This window comes from Nipponia nippon, unplaced genomic scaffold (genome assembly GCF_047370975.1).
Source record: "Nipponia nippon isolate SJK-2023a ecotype South Korea unplaced genomic scaffold, ASM4737097v1 scaffold_5, whole genome shotgun sequence".
Taxonomy (NCBI): domain Eukaryota; kingdom Metazoa; phylum Chordata; class Aves; order Pelecaniformes; family Threskiornithidae; genus Nipponia; species Nipponia nippon.
This window is the reverse complement of record NW_028262369.1, coordinates 33,206,797-33,220,977: the sequence shown is the minus strand read 5'-3', so window position 1 is coordinate 33,220,977 and position 14,181 is coordinate 33,206,797. Positions and strand designations below refer to the sequence as shown.

The window sequence follows — 14,181 nt, the reverse complement described above, 5'->3', positions numbered from 1 at the left end:
GGGGCCGCGGCACAGTGGTTTTGGGCACGGGGAAGTGCCGGTGATGGGGTGGGGGGAGCCTCCAGCCAGGCTTCCTGAGCTGCACAGCCACCACTTCCCAGATAAAGGTATCGCCCAGAGGAGCTGCAGCAGCTCCCGGGGCGCTGGGAAGGGCCGAGCACAGCACGCACGGCCCCGGCACACGGGGTGCAGGATGGCAGCCTGCCTGTGCCGGGGCTGCCTGCTCTCACTGCTCCCTGCCATCCTGCTCAGCCTCCGCAGCCCACCGCCGGCCCTCGAGCCAGTGACATCCCAAGGTAGGTCCTGGGGGCCATTTTCTCCCCCAAAGGATGGGCCAGAGAGGAGATGGCATGCTTGGTGCAGGCAGCGAGCACCCTATGGCAGCCAGAACCTGCAGGGTTGGGGAGGAGGCATCCCAGGAGGGTGTGCGGGGGGTGTTCAAGGTGGGCGATGGAGCCCCCTTCTCACCCGTGGGACACTCTGGGGCCTGGAGCAAAGGGACGTCCCTGTTCTCTGCGGGCTGGACCTGGCTGTCCCCGAGCACCCCTTTGGGATGGCAGTCTGTGGCTCCCAGCCCCGTGCAGGTGGCAGAGGAGCTCCCCACTCATCAAAAGCTTTCGGAGTGACGATGACGAGGGTTTGAGCAAAATTCAAGCTAATGTCTGACAAACAGCTCTGCACCGCGGGTAATGCTGTGGCACTGCCGGGCTAATCCCAATGCTCCCGCACCAGCCTTCCCATGATCTTAGTGCCCCACTGAGCATCCTTGGCTCAGCCGGTAGCTGGCCCCAGCCCGGCTCGCTGTGCCTGGCAGAGCCGCTTCCCAGCTTTCTCCCATTTCAGGCCTGTCCATGCTTTCTTTGAGCCCTCCTTAGCCCTTTTAACACTTTCTGTAATACCATAAAAAGCATTAACTGAATAAAATCCTGTTGATCTCCTGCTCATCCCTCCAGCCCCACCCCAGGTCTCTGGCCATGGCAGGCTCAGGAGCACATTTTGAGTCACCCCCATAGGGGCCGTGGGAGGAAGGACGAGGTTGGGCTCATCCTCTCTCTGCCCGCAGCCTCTGCAGCATCGTCCAAGAGTGGCTGGTGCAGGCTGCAGAGCTGTGCGGCCGCTCTTCCTAGGAAACGGCCTGCACCCAGCAGAGATGCTCTGGCAACCCACAGGACCAGCATGGCCTCCCACTGATGCCATGGGTCGCCATGCCACCGGGCTGCTGGCACCTGGCTACCCCATCCCCTGGTGCTGGGAGCTGGGGCAGACAGGGAGCCAGCACGAGGACTGGGGTGGGTGCAATGGGGTGCAAAAAGGGAAGAGCAGGTAGGGGGAAGGCTGTGGTCTGTGAGGAGGGGACGTGGGCTAGGGGAGGAAGGCAACGTAGGGCTGGGAAAGGAGGAACAGGGCTGGGGGTCAGGGCAAGGGAACGGACAGGGAGAGGAGGGGAATACCAGAGAGGGGCAAGGACATTTGGGGACTGTCCCTTATTCTTCACCTGGGGTGGGCTCAGCTGGCAGCACAGGGGGTGTGGAGCAGAGAACGGGTGTGCTCAGCACATGGAGCAGGGCTGGGTGCTGGCAGGGGGCTTGTTGTGGGGTCCTTCAGTGAGGGGCAGCCCTGGGGGAAGAGGGCACATCCCAGGAGGAGGAGGAGGGCTGCGGCAGGTCCTGGGGCAGAGGCAGTGGTGGAGAAGGGGGTGCTGGAGCAATGCTGGGGGCAGCGAGGCCACCCCCGTGCTTCACACATCTTGGGGCTGTCCCCTTTTCCCTGACAATGGGGACAGGCACCCATATGCCAGCAAAGCCACTGGTGCTTGGGATGGAGATCTGCAGGATCTCCTGCAGGGCTTGATGCTCCAATTCATCCCTGCAATGACATGGAGGGTGGCTTGCTGAGCGGGGCAGAGAAACTCACAGCTCCCCAGGCAGTCCCCAGGCCGGGGTTTGAGGATTCCCCCCTGCTCAGGGCTGTGCTCCCCCATGCCAGCCCCCAGGCCCTTTCCCTCTCCCCGGGACGCTGCTCCTCCTTATCTCACTTCCACGCGCCTTCCGGCGTGAGCAGGGCAGGGGTGCTTCCCCCCGATCGCCAAGCCCCGAGCCCCCCTCCAACCACAGGGCTATTTCGGGATGTTTGTTTGTCCCAAAGGACCCCGTGTGCTGAGGAGGGGGGAGCGGTGGGGCCGGCTGGCGGGGAGCCCTGCCGCCTGGCAGGACCCCGGTGTGAGCCAGCAGCCAGCACGCGGGCCATGTCCCTCCCTGCCGTGCCAAGCTGGCGGAGGGCACCTTTGCCACAGCCGTGTCCACAGCCGTGCCCACACTGCCCCGTGTGCCTGCACGGCCTGGCCTCGGGGGCAAGCCGGCCAGCAGGCATGGGGCGGGGGGTGCAGGTGTGATGGGGACGGGTTTGTGCCCAGGGGCTCCTTCATGCCCATGCTCCTCCCAGATGCTGCGCTGCTGGCAGGGGTGCCCGAGGACATCCTCTGCTTCTCCCGCTCCTTCGAGGACCTCACCTGCTTCTGGGATGAGGAGGAGGAGGCGGCGGTGAGCAGGATGTGCCACTTCTACTACTGGTACAGCAGGTAGGAGGTGGTGGGGACACAGCCCAGCCTCCCCTTTGCCCGCACAGAGAGCAGCAGGGTCACGGTGCCGCAGCTCTCCGTGCCATCCTGGTGGCTCCCAGCTGCAAGGAAAGATGGTGGAGAGCCCACGGAAGCTACATAGCAGCCACCACACACCCTGCAGCAGGGCTGGGACCGTGGCTGTCCCTCAGTCCCATGGGGACAGTGCCCTGCAGTGGATGGGGGCACAGGGAAGGAGTTGGTGACACCGAGGTCTTGGTGCCATGCCCCAGGTCCCCTCTCCTCCAGCCTGGCCCCGGGCAGGAGGCATTGGGTGCTGCAGGACCCTGCTCTCCGTTCCTCAGGGACGTGCCCACAGCATGCGCGGTCTCCACATGGCACCACGGGGCCAGCAGGACGCGGCATGTCTGCGTTTTTCCCGGCCAGGACGTGCGGCTCTTCACCCAGCTCCACCTCCGCGTCCTGGACGCCACCACCAACCAGACCAAGTACTGGCGGGAGCTCAGCGTGGATGCGGTGGGTGAGTCCCTCCCACCAGGCAATACCTGTGTGACACCAGGACAGTCTCCAGACCTGGGTCCCCTGCCCTTCTGCCCGCCGTGGGGGCTGGCAGGACCCTGCACCCTAGGCACAGAGACAGCTCTGGGGGGACCGCTGGGTGTCCCCTGGCAGGACCAGGGGGTGCCTGGACCGGGGCTGCTGCAGGTGGTCAAATGCCCCGGCACGTTCCCCACAGGTCTCATCGCACCCCCGGCAAACATCACAGCCCGCTGGGCCGGGGCTGCAGGGCAGCTCTGCGTGTCGTGGCAGCCACCGCTCGCCGACTACCCGAACTTCTTCCTCTACGAGGTGCGGTGCTGCCCTGCCAGCTCCCCAGAGACGCCCTGCAGCCCTGCATCGCACCCCAGCAGGCAGCACCCTGGGGACCCCTCTATCCGGCTGGCCAGCAGCACCCACGCAGCCACAGCTGCGGCAGCCACAGCTTCCCCAGGAACAGAGCAAGTACATAGAGGGGCCAGGGCTGGGCAGGGGGATTTTGGGGCCGCAGCCTCTCCCCAGCCTGGCCCCTCTCCTACAGGGGCTGGTCCAGGCCAACACCTGGGTGGTCCTCCGGGACCTGCGGCCGGGGGTGAGGTACCACATCCAGGTGCGCAGCAAGCCCGATGGCACCTCCATGGACGGCGTCTGGGGGCCCTGGTCACAGGCAGTGGCTGCGGAGACACCCCGCTCCTCCGGTGAGCGGCCATCCCCACCGCCAGGGTGCTGGCTGGCAAGGCGGGGAGGCACCCATGCCTGGGGCTGCGAGGAGTGGGGGCCCTGGGGTAGGCGAGGGGCAGCACCCAGGTTTTGGGGGGCCGGGGGTAAGCAGGCCCCTCCCTGCCCTGGCTCTCGCCTGCCCAGGAGACATTGGGCTGTGCTGCAGCACCCCTGACCTGCAGCACGTGCGCTGCGAGTGGAGCTGGGACCCCGCAGAGCCCCACGGCTCCCACCAGCTCTTCTACCGGGCGCCTCCGAGCGGGGCCGGCACAAGGTAAGGTGTATGGCAGGGATGTGACACTCAGGCGGAGGGGTGGCACATCCCAGGGACCACCAGCCCTGCTCAGTGTCCCACATCCCACACTGTGCCACCTGGCTCCGTGCCTTGCCCTGCCCTACCACCATCAACCTCACACCTCCCCACCACCACTCCCAGCCACACAGCCCCTCTGACTACGGGCAGCACTAGCTTTCCTGGGCAAGTGCAGGAGGAGCAAGGCAGCGCCGGCTGCAGAGACAGGGTGGCCCCAGAGCAGAGGTGACAGTGGGCAAGGGGAGTGGGGCTGCCACAGTAGGGCTGACTGGCTCCTCACTCCTCGCGCAGGGAAGACACGTGGCAGCGGTGCAAGGAGGCAAGCGTGGGGGTGCAGGGCACCCACGCCTGCACCTTCCAGCCCAGGGCTGACAGCGCCATCTCTGTCCTGGTGAATGTCACCTGGCCCCACACGCTGCCCACGCTCAGCTACTTCAAGGAGCCCTTCTGGCTGCACCAGGCTGGTGAGTCCCAGCACCACTGAGGCCCCTGCCCTTGCCCAGCTCGCAGGGGACACAGCGCCCCATGTCCCATTCCATAGCAGCGACACGTCCCCGTCCCCAACAGTGCTCACAGACGCCCCACAGCTCGTGCAGGTGATGGTGTCACAGGGCCAGCTGAGCCTCCAGTGGCTGCCACCCCTGGAAGCACTTGCAGAGCAGCTGGACTACCAGGTCCGCTATGCTGTGGAGAACAGCAATGACTGGAAGGTAAGGCATGGCCAGGGCTCCCCCGAGCAGCCTGGCCCACCTCTGCTGCCAGCACATGACCTGCGTGGGGTCAGGCAGGACGGACCCACACCCCAGCACTGCCCCTCGGCCGCCCCGCATCAGCTGTCATCTCCAGCGCAGCTCTGCCCTGCAGGTCCTGCAGGTCCCACGGGCAGCCAGGAAAGAAGTCCTGGACCTACGGCCAGGCGCCCGCTACCATGCCCAGGTGCGGGCCCAGCCCAGCGGGCCGTGGTACCAGGGCAGCTGGAGCGCCTGGTCCAAACCTGTCGTAGTGGACGCCATGGCCGATGCGGGTAAGGGACAGGGCAGGAGTGGAGGCTGAGGCCGAAGGAGCCACATGGCCAAGGGCAGGAGACGCAGAGTGCTGGAGATGGGATGGGGAGCACCGGGCAGAGGGTGGCAGGGCTGTGAAGGGCTCAGCAGTGGCGGGTCTGGGGAGGGCTGCAGTCCCAGCGCTCCTCCTGCCACGCAGGCTGGGTCATCCCGAGTGTTACGGTGGTGCCGCTGCTCTTCACGGGCGTGCTCCTGGGGCTGCGGTGCACCTTCCCCTCCCTCTGCAGGTAAGGGCTGTGCCTGGGGCAGGTGGGGGGGTCCAGCACCAGGCCTGGGCACCCCGCCCGGGGGCATCCGGGTGCCCCAGGAGCGGGGTTTGCTTTCAACACCCCCTTCCCTGCACCCAGCAACGTGAAGCAGAAGCTCTGGCCCCCCGTCCCCGACCTGCACCGCGCACTGGGCAGCTTCCTCCTCGAGAGCAGCAAGCAGGGCCAGGTGAGGGGGCCGGGGCAGAGCCCCCCGCGGCTCAGCCCCCACGGGGGCAGCTCCGAGGGCCGCCCCCACCGCGCTCCCTCTCTCTCCCCGCCAGGCCAACGCCTTCTACAAGCAGCCGCCGGAGGAGGCCGTCCTGCCCTGCCTGTTGGAGGTGCTGCCCGCCCCGCGGGGGGAGGCGGGCGGGCCGCCCCCGCCGCCGGAGCACGCTGCCGGCCGGCTGCCCAGCACCGACATCGCTAACCAGTCCTACCTGCTGATGAGCGGCTGGGAGCCCCGCGGGCCGCCCTGAGCCGCGCCCCCCGCCCCCACATAAACGAGACGTGAAGTCACCCGGCCTCCTCTCTGCTTCGCGGCGCCCCGGCCCCCGGGCCCGCAGGCCGTGGAGCGAGCGGCACCGCGCCCCCGCCTCGCTCCCCGCCACCCGCCCACTGAGCGGCGCAGCGGGGAAAGCCCCGCCCCGCCGCGCGGCCCAGCCACTCGGATTGCGGCGCGCGGTGGTCGCCATGGCAGCGTGCGGCGGTTGGGTTTGAAGCGGCCAATGGGAGGAGCGGCCGCGCGGGGTTTAAATGCCGCGGCGGCGGCTGGGGGGGGGCTGCGCGAGCTTCAACTGCAGAGCGGAGGTGAGGGGCGGCCGGCGGCGGGGCCGCGGCGGGCGGGGAGGGCCGGCGCCCTGCGGCGGGGAACGGGGAGCCGGAGGAGCGGTGGGGGGCGCGCCCTGAGGCGAAGCGGGTCGTGAGAGAGACCCTTGAGGCGCGGATTGGGGGGGGGGGAGGCTGTAGTAGAGCGACCCCTGAGGAGCGGGCGGAGGGGGCGGAATCCTGCGGTGAAGCCGCCCCTGAGGAGCGGCCTGGGGCGGGGGGTCGTGTGGTGGAGAGGGCCCTGAGGCGCAGCCGGAGGAGGGACCCCGCGGAGGGGGGCTGACGCTGTCCGCCCGCAGTGCCATGGCGCAGTTCGTGTTCGAGGCGGACCTGCACGGGCTGCTGAAGCTGGACACGCCGATCCCTAACGCGCCGCCCGCTCGGTGGCAGCGCAAGGCCAAGGAGAGCGGCGCCCCCGGGCCCAGCCCTGCCGCTGGCCTGTCGCCCATGAAGCCGGCTAATCGCTCCCACAGCTCCAGCAAGACACCGTCCAGGACACCCGGTGAGCGGCGGCGACCAGCGGCGTGGGTTGGGTGGGGAGAGCGAGTGTCGCCTGGGCTGCTTGCCTGTAGCCGTGGGGCTCCGGGCTCCGTGACCGGCTGCCCTAGCCTGCTCGTCAGGCGGGAGGAGGTGGGCTACACTGCCTGGCTCCCGGGAGTCACCCACGCTCTCCTCCCCAGCATCAGGTGGGCAGAGCTCTGTGCCCTGGGCCTGGGTGAACTGCGGCCCTGCCAGCTGAGCCTTGCTGGCACAGCTGTGTGTTGGGACAAGTGTGGGTAGGACCCTCTGCTCACAGCTTTACATGCTGTGACAGTATTTTTGCATCTTCCCCTTATCTGTGAGCTCTGAAGTTGTTGCACTAGACCTGAGTTGTCTCCTGGCAGTCCCTAACCAGAGCTTAGTGCCATTATATGGAGCGTGGAGGGGGGGGGGGGGGAGGAGGAGGGGCAGAAATATGAGTTAGTTGTGACTGGATGGCTTGAACTCTGAGAGTCCTGCTTATCTGGAACTTGGCTGGTAGGTGTGATGTGGAAGAGTGCTGGGTCTGCTGTCTCTTGAAAGCTCGAATACAGGCTGTTCAATAGCTGTAAAACAATATTTATGCATGTGAATGCAGGTAAATCTGGATCCAAAATCCAGAGCACTCCAACAAAGGCCGGGGGGGATCGCTACATTCCCAACCGCAGCACTATGCAGATGGAGATGGCCAATTTCCTCCTAACCAAAGAGAATGACCCTGCTGAGGAGTCACCTACCAAGAAGGTGAGCATGTTGCTAAGTTACAATTACTGCAATGATCACTACCAAACACCTAGTCCTTCTTGGCCTTTTACAGAGAGGCAAACTGTAAGTTCTATCAAGTGGGTGCATGGGGCTGACAGCCCCAGCCATTACTGCCTCCATCTCTGGGCTTGAGGAGCCTGGGATGAGGTGGAAGCTGTAGAGCCTGCGAATAGGACAGGTACACAGCTACTACACTGGAGCCTGAGCACAGCTACTCTGTAGGGATGTTTTCCTAGGCACAGGGACGAGCACAGAGCCTTACACCTCTGCTTCCACTCACTCTAGCCTGTGCCACTTCTGGTAGCAAAATTCAGCTTTGGGCTAATGAGGCTTTAAAATACAGCAGGCTACAGAGACACAAAGCTGTGAGCCTGTGCACAGTGAAACTGCTGGTGGTAGCTATTCTAGGACAATGTCTACATGGGGAGCTATTCTGGAATGTGTACGCTGTGTTCTGAAATCTGTTTATGAAGCATTTGCTCCCTTGTGGCTGTGGCTTTCCCCACTGGCAAGGAGACACTGAATTTGCCACGCTTCCGTATGAAAATGCGAGCAGGCAGTGTGCCAATGTCTGAGGAAAAACTACTTTGAGCTGCCTGTCTGTGGCCAGCTTCCACAGCACAGCTGTACACCTCCTGATTCTAGGAGAAGGGGACTTAGGTGTGCGCTCCGTCAGCTGCAGTTTTAAGTGCAGCATGGGCTTTGTGTTTCAAATACATCTTGCTGAGGGTGGTTTTTCTCTGTAGGAGCAACAGAAAGCCTGGGCAGTGAATCTGAATGGCTTTGATATAGAAGAGACAAAGATCCTCCGCCTCAGTGGAAAGCCACAGAATGCTCCGGAAGGTATGATACAGGCTCTGTGTGAGTTGACTCAGCTGGAGAGATCTGGGCATGGGAACAGCAACATGGAGGCCCTGCGTGTGGACACAGGAAAGAGCAACTGGCTGCTTCTCAGAGCTCCTGTGCACACTGGAGTCTCCCTCCTTAGGTTTCCTGAGGTTGAGGGGCTGCATAACAGCTATGGTGAATTTATTTACGGAAGTTGAAATGACTGCCAGTTGCTCACTTGCACTGCAGGTGGCAAACCTTCCTGAGGTCTGTGAAAGCTTCAAACTCTCTGCTGTGCATTTTGTAGCTTAACTGCCACTAAACATAATGGAATACAGAAAACCAAGTGCTTGTCAGTTAAACTTGTTCCTGTGAATTAGAGAATTGGAGCTCATCCTGGTTCAGCAGTTCATACTGCCAGTGATGTTGTCACACTGCACTCTTCTGAGCCTCTCTCTTCTCTTGGGACTTCATTTTCACTGGAAGGGATTTGTAGTTGGGTGAGCAGCACTCAGCTGGGAGGAAACAGTGACTCAGGTTAACAAATCTGTTCCTCTGCACACAGGCTATCAGAATAACCTGAAAGTGCTCTACAGTCAGAAAATGACACCTGGATCCAGCAGGAAGAATGGCAGATACATTCCCTCAATGCCAGACCGGATCCTGGATGCACCAGAGATCCGCAATGACTATTGTAAGTAAGCTGCAATGTTGAGTGCTGGGCACTGAGATCATTCTGCACTGGAGTGCAGTTCCTAAGACAGTGTGGTCTGAGGAACTGGAGCTCCAACTGGGCTGTTTCAGTACCTTATGCACCCAGGCTGGCACCGGCCACGTCTGGAGTGTCCCTGTGTAGCCTTACAGGGACAGTGGTCCAGAGTGCTGTGTAGGTGACTTGGATCAGGGCTGCCTGACCCCACTTGCTGGGCATGGTGACACCCAGAAGGCTGCCCCTTACCTGTATGTGCGTGTGCACACACACCCCTGGTGCAGGTGGAAGATCTGGCACCAGCAGTGGTGAAGGGCAGGGCTCTCCAGGTAAGCACAGTGTGACCTGCATTGCTCTTCCAAACTGTAGATCTGAATCTTATTGACTGGAGCTCTCAGAACTTCCTGGCAGTGGCTCTGGACAACTCTGTCTATCTGTGGAATCACGCCTCTGGGGAGATTATCCAGCTGCTGCAGATGGAGCATCCAGATGATTACGTCTCCTCTGTGTCATGGATTAAAGAAGGAAACTACCTTGCCGTTGGCACAAGTAACGCTGAGGTCCAGGTGAGCACGGGGGTAAAACTAGAGGTGTTGTCTAGGGATGGCTGGAGCTCTGGGGCCTCGGGACAAAGGCTTGGCTAGCACAAGAAGGATGCAATGCACCCTGACTTGTCTTGACTGGTATGGAGTGGAAATGTCCACATCCAGCCATGGCCAATGATCAACTGCAGCAGCAAGGCAGAGTTAGGTTCTGGGGTTTTCTGACACCTGGAGTTACCTTCTGCTCTGTAAGCATGAGATACAAATTGATCTCTGCTCCAATGCTGACAAGGCTGAATGCCAGAGCCTGTGCAGTGAGGTTCCTAGGGCAAAGCAACAGGGCTGGGTTTCCTCGTCCTCTGGAGAACTTATTGCTCTGCCTCTCTTAGCTATGGGACATACAGCAGCAGAAACGTCTCCGAAACATGACCAGCCATTCTTCCCGTGTGGGGTCCCTCAGCTGGAACAGCTACATCCTCTCCAGGTAAAGCGCTGGGTGGGGGTGGGTGAAGGGCAGTGTCCAGCTGTTGCAGATTCCTATCCTAGATCTGTGAGTGGTGCAGGTTAGGGATGGCAGAGAGGAGTTTCTGTCCTGGCTTGCGATTCTTACTCAGCCTGTTCTGTTGGGACTGCGGGGAGAAGGTCTCTTTGCTCTTGCCCCTTGTGCTGAAGTTGCGAAGAGCTGCTGTGGCTGCTTTGCTCATGTGCCAGCCTGACCCTGCAAGCCTTCTCTCTGCAGTGGGGCACGGACTGGCCACATCCACCACCATGACGTCCGAGTGGCTGAGCACCACGTGGCCACACTTGCTGGCCACACGCAGGAGGTGTGCGGACTCAAGTGGTCTCTAGACGGCCGCTACCTGGCCAGTGGTGGCAATGATAACCTGGTGAACATTTGGCCATGCACCCAGGGGGACAGTGGAGACTTTGCTCCTGTACAGACCTTCACTCAGCACCAGGGTGCTGTTAAGGTGAGTGCAGGGCTGCTGCGGGTGAGGAGTGGGCATGTGTCCTTGTGCAAGACAGGCAGCGTTGGCTGTGCTCAGGCTGCCTCTTGTATGTCTTAGAACTAACCCTTTTCTCTCAGGCTGTGGCGTGGTGTCCGTGGCAGTCAAATGTCCTGGCCACGGGAGGTGGGACTAGTGACAGACACATACGCATCTGGAATGTGTGTTCCGGCACCTGCCTCAGTGCTGTTGATGCCCATTCCCAGGTAAGACGTGATCATCAGCTTGGTGACAAACACCTTCTGACAGGACACTTACACAGAGCTGCTGGCTCCTGAGGCCCAGAGGCAGGGAAAGGAGGGGACCATGCTCGTCTCTGGGTGATGAGCATCAGCACAAGCAGCTTGTCTTACCTGCGTTGCTACGTCTTCCTAGGTCTGTTCTATCCTGTGGTCAACAAACTACAAGGAGTTCATTTCTGGCCACGGCTTTGCACAGAATCAGCTAGTTATATGGAAGTATCCAACGATGGCCAAGGTCACTGAGCTGCGAGGTAGGCTGGGCCCTTTGCCTGGGGAGGGGAGGGCTGCTAGAGGCTGCAGGCAGATATAATCCTTGGTTTCAGCAGGCTGGTGGCCTAGCCTAGAGCATCACTGATGCAGAGTGGTGTCCAGGGGCATGCTGCTAGAGGGAGGCACGCCTGTGGGCTGCTGAAGAAAGGCCATTGCTCCAAATGCATCGCCTGGGCTGTGAATTCATGGTGTGGGGACAGCTACACGAGCCGGTGGGGCTCATGGGGCACGTGGGAGTGAACTTGACCGTTGTGGTAGAACGAGAGGGACCAGGACATGCAGTGGTCAGCCCAGCCCTGACTGCATGCCTCCTCCTCAGGTCACACTGCCAGAGTCTTGAACCTGACTATGAGCCCTGATGGTGTAACAGTGGCCTCGGCAGCTGCTGATGAAACGCTGCGGCTCTGGCGCTGTTTTGAGATGGACCCCATAAAGAAGAAGGAGAAAGAGAAGGCAAACAGTGCCAAAAGCAGCATCATTCACCAGGGCATCCGATGAGTGCACAGGGTTGTTGTGGGGAGTGGGGAAATCTGACTTACACACTGTACAGTATTTTAAATATTAATAAACTACTTTAATTAGACTTTTTTTTATGGTGTCTGATGGAAGGAAGAAAAGGCCATGGCTCACAGGCCCAAGCCCTCCTCCCTGAGGTTTGGGATCTGGGCAAGTGGTGGAGCTCTTATTCTTTAGGGCTGGTGTGCAGGCAGCCCGAGCCTGGCACTGCCCTGGAGTCCTGGGAGGAGGAGGAGGATGCTGTGCAGTGGTTGTACTCCTGTGTCTGTCCCAGCTAGGGCAGGTGTGTCACCTGCCACATCTTAATGCTGACCACAAGTGCAGCTCCATCAGAGGGGCTGGGGCTTGTGTGCAGCCCACAGGGGGAAAGACCCTAAATATGGGCTCTCTGCTTGCAGTGGTAACTGCTCTCCAAAGGAAGCTGATGTCTAGTCTGTGTCTGTAGACCTCTCCTCTAGCACAGCTCTACCAGGCAAACCGAGCTTGCTTTGTACCTCTTAACTTTCTCAAACGGGAATCATGGAGCAGCCTGGGTCCTGGTTCTGGTAAGAGAATGGGAAGTGTTAGGGGACAAAGAGGGCCTTGATACCAATGTCTACTTAGAATAAAGGGTTAGGGCCTAGGTGACTTCCTAGCCCTCCATCCCAGATCAGAGTGTGTCAAACCTGACCCCGGAGCAGGGCTAGGAGGAAGTATGCATCCCTGACTTGCAGTGAACCAGCTCCTAACGGGCCCCTACCTAAGGGAGGGCCCTCTGCCCAGCTGCTGCCTGCTTTGGTGCCAGCTGTGGCAGGGAGGAAAGCACAGTACATCTGTGTCCCCAGCTTCCACCGTGTCCTGCCTCTTGGCCAGGGGGACTTTGCTGCGCCTCTGCTGGCAACTACCAGCAGCGATCTCCCCTGCCAGAGCAGTCTGGGCACTTGTTCGTGGCAGTCTGAGCTGTAGCATCACCTGCACACAGCAGTTAGTTAGTCTTGTTCTGCTACACGCAGCCTCTGTGCTGCAGCCAACGCTGCCTGCTCTTATGGTGCTAGTGTAGAACAGCTATTTTTACAGTGAGTTTAGTACTGACTTTAGAGGCCAAATGCTATTGGAAAAAAGGGGTGTCAGGGGCTGGAAACACACAGCAACAGCTATAATCACCCCAAAGGCCAGAAAGGGGCTGGCAATGGCGTGAAGCCTGATGCAAAACAAAAGGTTAGTTTACATCGCCACAGCCAGCTTGGACACGACGCAAGAGACTCCCAAAGCACCATCAATCTGGTGCATGGCCCTTAGTCATATATTCTTCCAGCAGCCCTGATCTCTGCCCTCCCCTCCTGCTGAGGGGAAGCCCTGGTGCCAAGCTGAGGCCGCATGCGGGGAAGCAGGCAGCAGGGCTCAGCTGACATGTGGTAGAGATTGACTCCCCAGCACTCAGAAAATGCATTTTTTCCAGGCTCAGTTGTGCCAGTGCAAGTTGCAGGGTGTGTATTTGAGCCTTTACCGGAGCAAGAGCCGGCAGGGCTACAGCTGCCACGCTGCTCTGCGTGTTGGAGCCGCGGTGTCTGAGGCTGTACCAGACCCATCGCGCCTGTCCTTCAGCTGCACCGGCACAGCCAGGGGCTGCCAGGCACACTGCGCAGCTGATCAGCGCCTTGGCCTGTGCCTGTGATTAGCTGAGGATGGATTATTATCAACTGTTTTCACCTTCCTCTTAGCACGGTGCCACGCTGTACCTGGCACCAGGCTCCTGCTCTGCCTCCTGAGCTTTAAGCCAGCTGGGGCCTTCAAAGATGGGCAGCGCAACACCAAGCCGTGCTGTGCCGAGGCCAGGCAGCGTGCCCCCACACTCACCCCACACCTATTGCTGAGATGGGGGGCACAGCCTCACAAAACAGCGTGCAGCAGCTGAGCCCAGCACCTTTCCAGGGGGGCTGTTGGTGCATCCCCATTTGGCCACCTGGGGAGGAGCAGGGGAGGTCCCGGGGAGGAAGAAGCAGCTCTCCTTCCTCTTCAGAAGCAAATCCTACAGCAGCAGCTGGATCTAATGGGGAAGGGGGCAGAAACCCACATGCAAGGTTTGGCTCTTTCCCAGAGCTGTGCTGCTGTTGTAGGAAGCCTGCCCCACACCCCTGCAGCTTAATGCTGGGCATTAGCACAGACTTGCTCAGTGGCCCCACAGCAGATTAAGGCTTCCAGTGGTTCCTGACCCTGGAAGGAAGGCTTTGCATGCCTGCAAGCTGGTGTAGTTTCTTCCCTCCTGTGTAATAGCAGTTTATCTTTCCCAGATAGAGCCTGTGTTGCCTCTCTCCTTAGCACATACCCACCCCCAGAAGCTGTGCGTTACACATCCCCTGAAAGTCCTCTGAGCATTACTGGAAGGTAATGATATTGCAGCGTCTTCCTTTGGCCCCACACTGGTCCTACTGCCCTGGAGAGAGGAGGAGCAGGGGAAGGAGCTGGGCACTGACCCAGCAGGCCCAGGAAATGCTGCCATATAAGGTGTGAATTCAGCT

At 60.8% G+C, this 14,181-nt stretch overlaps 2 protein-coding genes across 6 annotated transcripts; both read left to right on the top strand.

The window, feature by feature from the left end:
* Nucleotides 1-6,019, top strand: MPL (MPL proto-oncogene, thrombopoietin receptor). 5 transcript variants are annotated; one of them, XM_087731635.1, is made up of 12 exons: nucleotides 1-296; nucleotides 2,443-2,578; nucleotides 2,923-3,098; nucleotides 3,315-3,580; nucleotides 3,657-3,813; nucleotides 3,980-4,109; nucleotides 4,440-4,612; nucleotides 4,716-4,858; nucleotides 5,013-5,172; nucleotides 5,352-5,439; nucleotides 5,560-5,647; nucleotides 5,742-5,936. In XM_087731635.1, the coding sequence occupies exons 1-12, from the start codon at nucleotides 44-46 to the stop codon at nucleotides 5,934-5,936; spliced, it is 1,965 nt and encodes a 654-aa protein (XP_087587761.1). In that variant the 5' UTR covers nucleotides 1-43. The 5 variants fall into 5 exon arrangements, 4 of the variants coding, with proteins under 4 accessions (XP_087587761.1, XP_087587760.1, XP_087587763.1 ...); XM_087731637.1 differs by lacking the exon at nucleotides 1-296 and adding an exon at nucleotides 1,393-2,325; XR_015698766.1 differs by lacking the exon at nucleotides 5,352-5,439 and having other exon boundaries at nucleotides 5,742-5,773.
* Nucleotides 6,020-6,147: 128 nt separating this feature from the next.
* CDC20 (cell division cycle 20) lies at nucleotides 6,148-11,750 on the top strand. Its single transcript, XM_087731638.1, has 11 exons — nucleotides 6,148-6,267; nucleotides 6,585-6,787; nucleotides 7,403-7,548; nucleotides 8,316-8,412; nucleotides 8,963-9,091; nucleotides 9,476-9,672; nucleotides 10,038-10,132; nucleotides 10,388-10,619; nucleotides 10,736-10,861; nucleotides 11,031-11,148; nucleotides 11,487-11,750. Exons 2-11 carry the CDS (start codon nucleotides 6,589-6,591, stop codon nucleotides 11,663-11,665), a joined length of 1,518 nt encoding a protein of 505 aa, XP_087587764.1. The 5' UTR covers nucleotides 6,148-6,267; nucleotides 6,585-6,588; the 3' UTR covers nucleotides 11,666-11,750.
* Nucleotides 11,751-14,181: the final 2,431 nt, after the last annotated feature.

Excerpts from the sequence above, each read along its gene's own strand:
- CDC20 (XM_087731638.1), top strand. The coding sequence starts at position 6,589 with ATGGCGCAGTTCGTGTTCGAGGCGGACCTGCACGGGCTGCTGAAGCTG. Across the intron at positions 9,092-9,475 it reads AGAGATCCGCAATGACTATT|ATCTGAATCTTATTGACTGG; the intron begins GTAAGTAAGCTG and ends TCCAAACTGTAG. Across the intron at positions 10,133-10,387 it reads AACAGCTACATCCTCTCCAG|TGGGGCACGGACTGGCCACA; the intron begins GTAAAGCGCTGG and ends TTCTCTCTGCAG.
- MPL (XM_087731634.1), top strand. The coding sequence starts at position 44 with ATGGGGTGGGGGGAGCCTCCAGCCAGGCTTCCTGAGCTGCACAGCCAC. Across the intron at positions 3,814-3,979 it reads GGAGACACCCCGCTCCTCCG|GAGACATTGGGCTGTGCTGC; the intron begins GTGAGCGGCCAT and ends TCGCCTGCCCAG. Across the intron at positions 4,613-4,715 it reads CTTCTGGCTGCACCAGGCTG|TGCTCACAGACGCCCCACAG; the intron begins GTGAGTCCCAGC and ends CGTCCCCAACAG.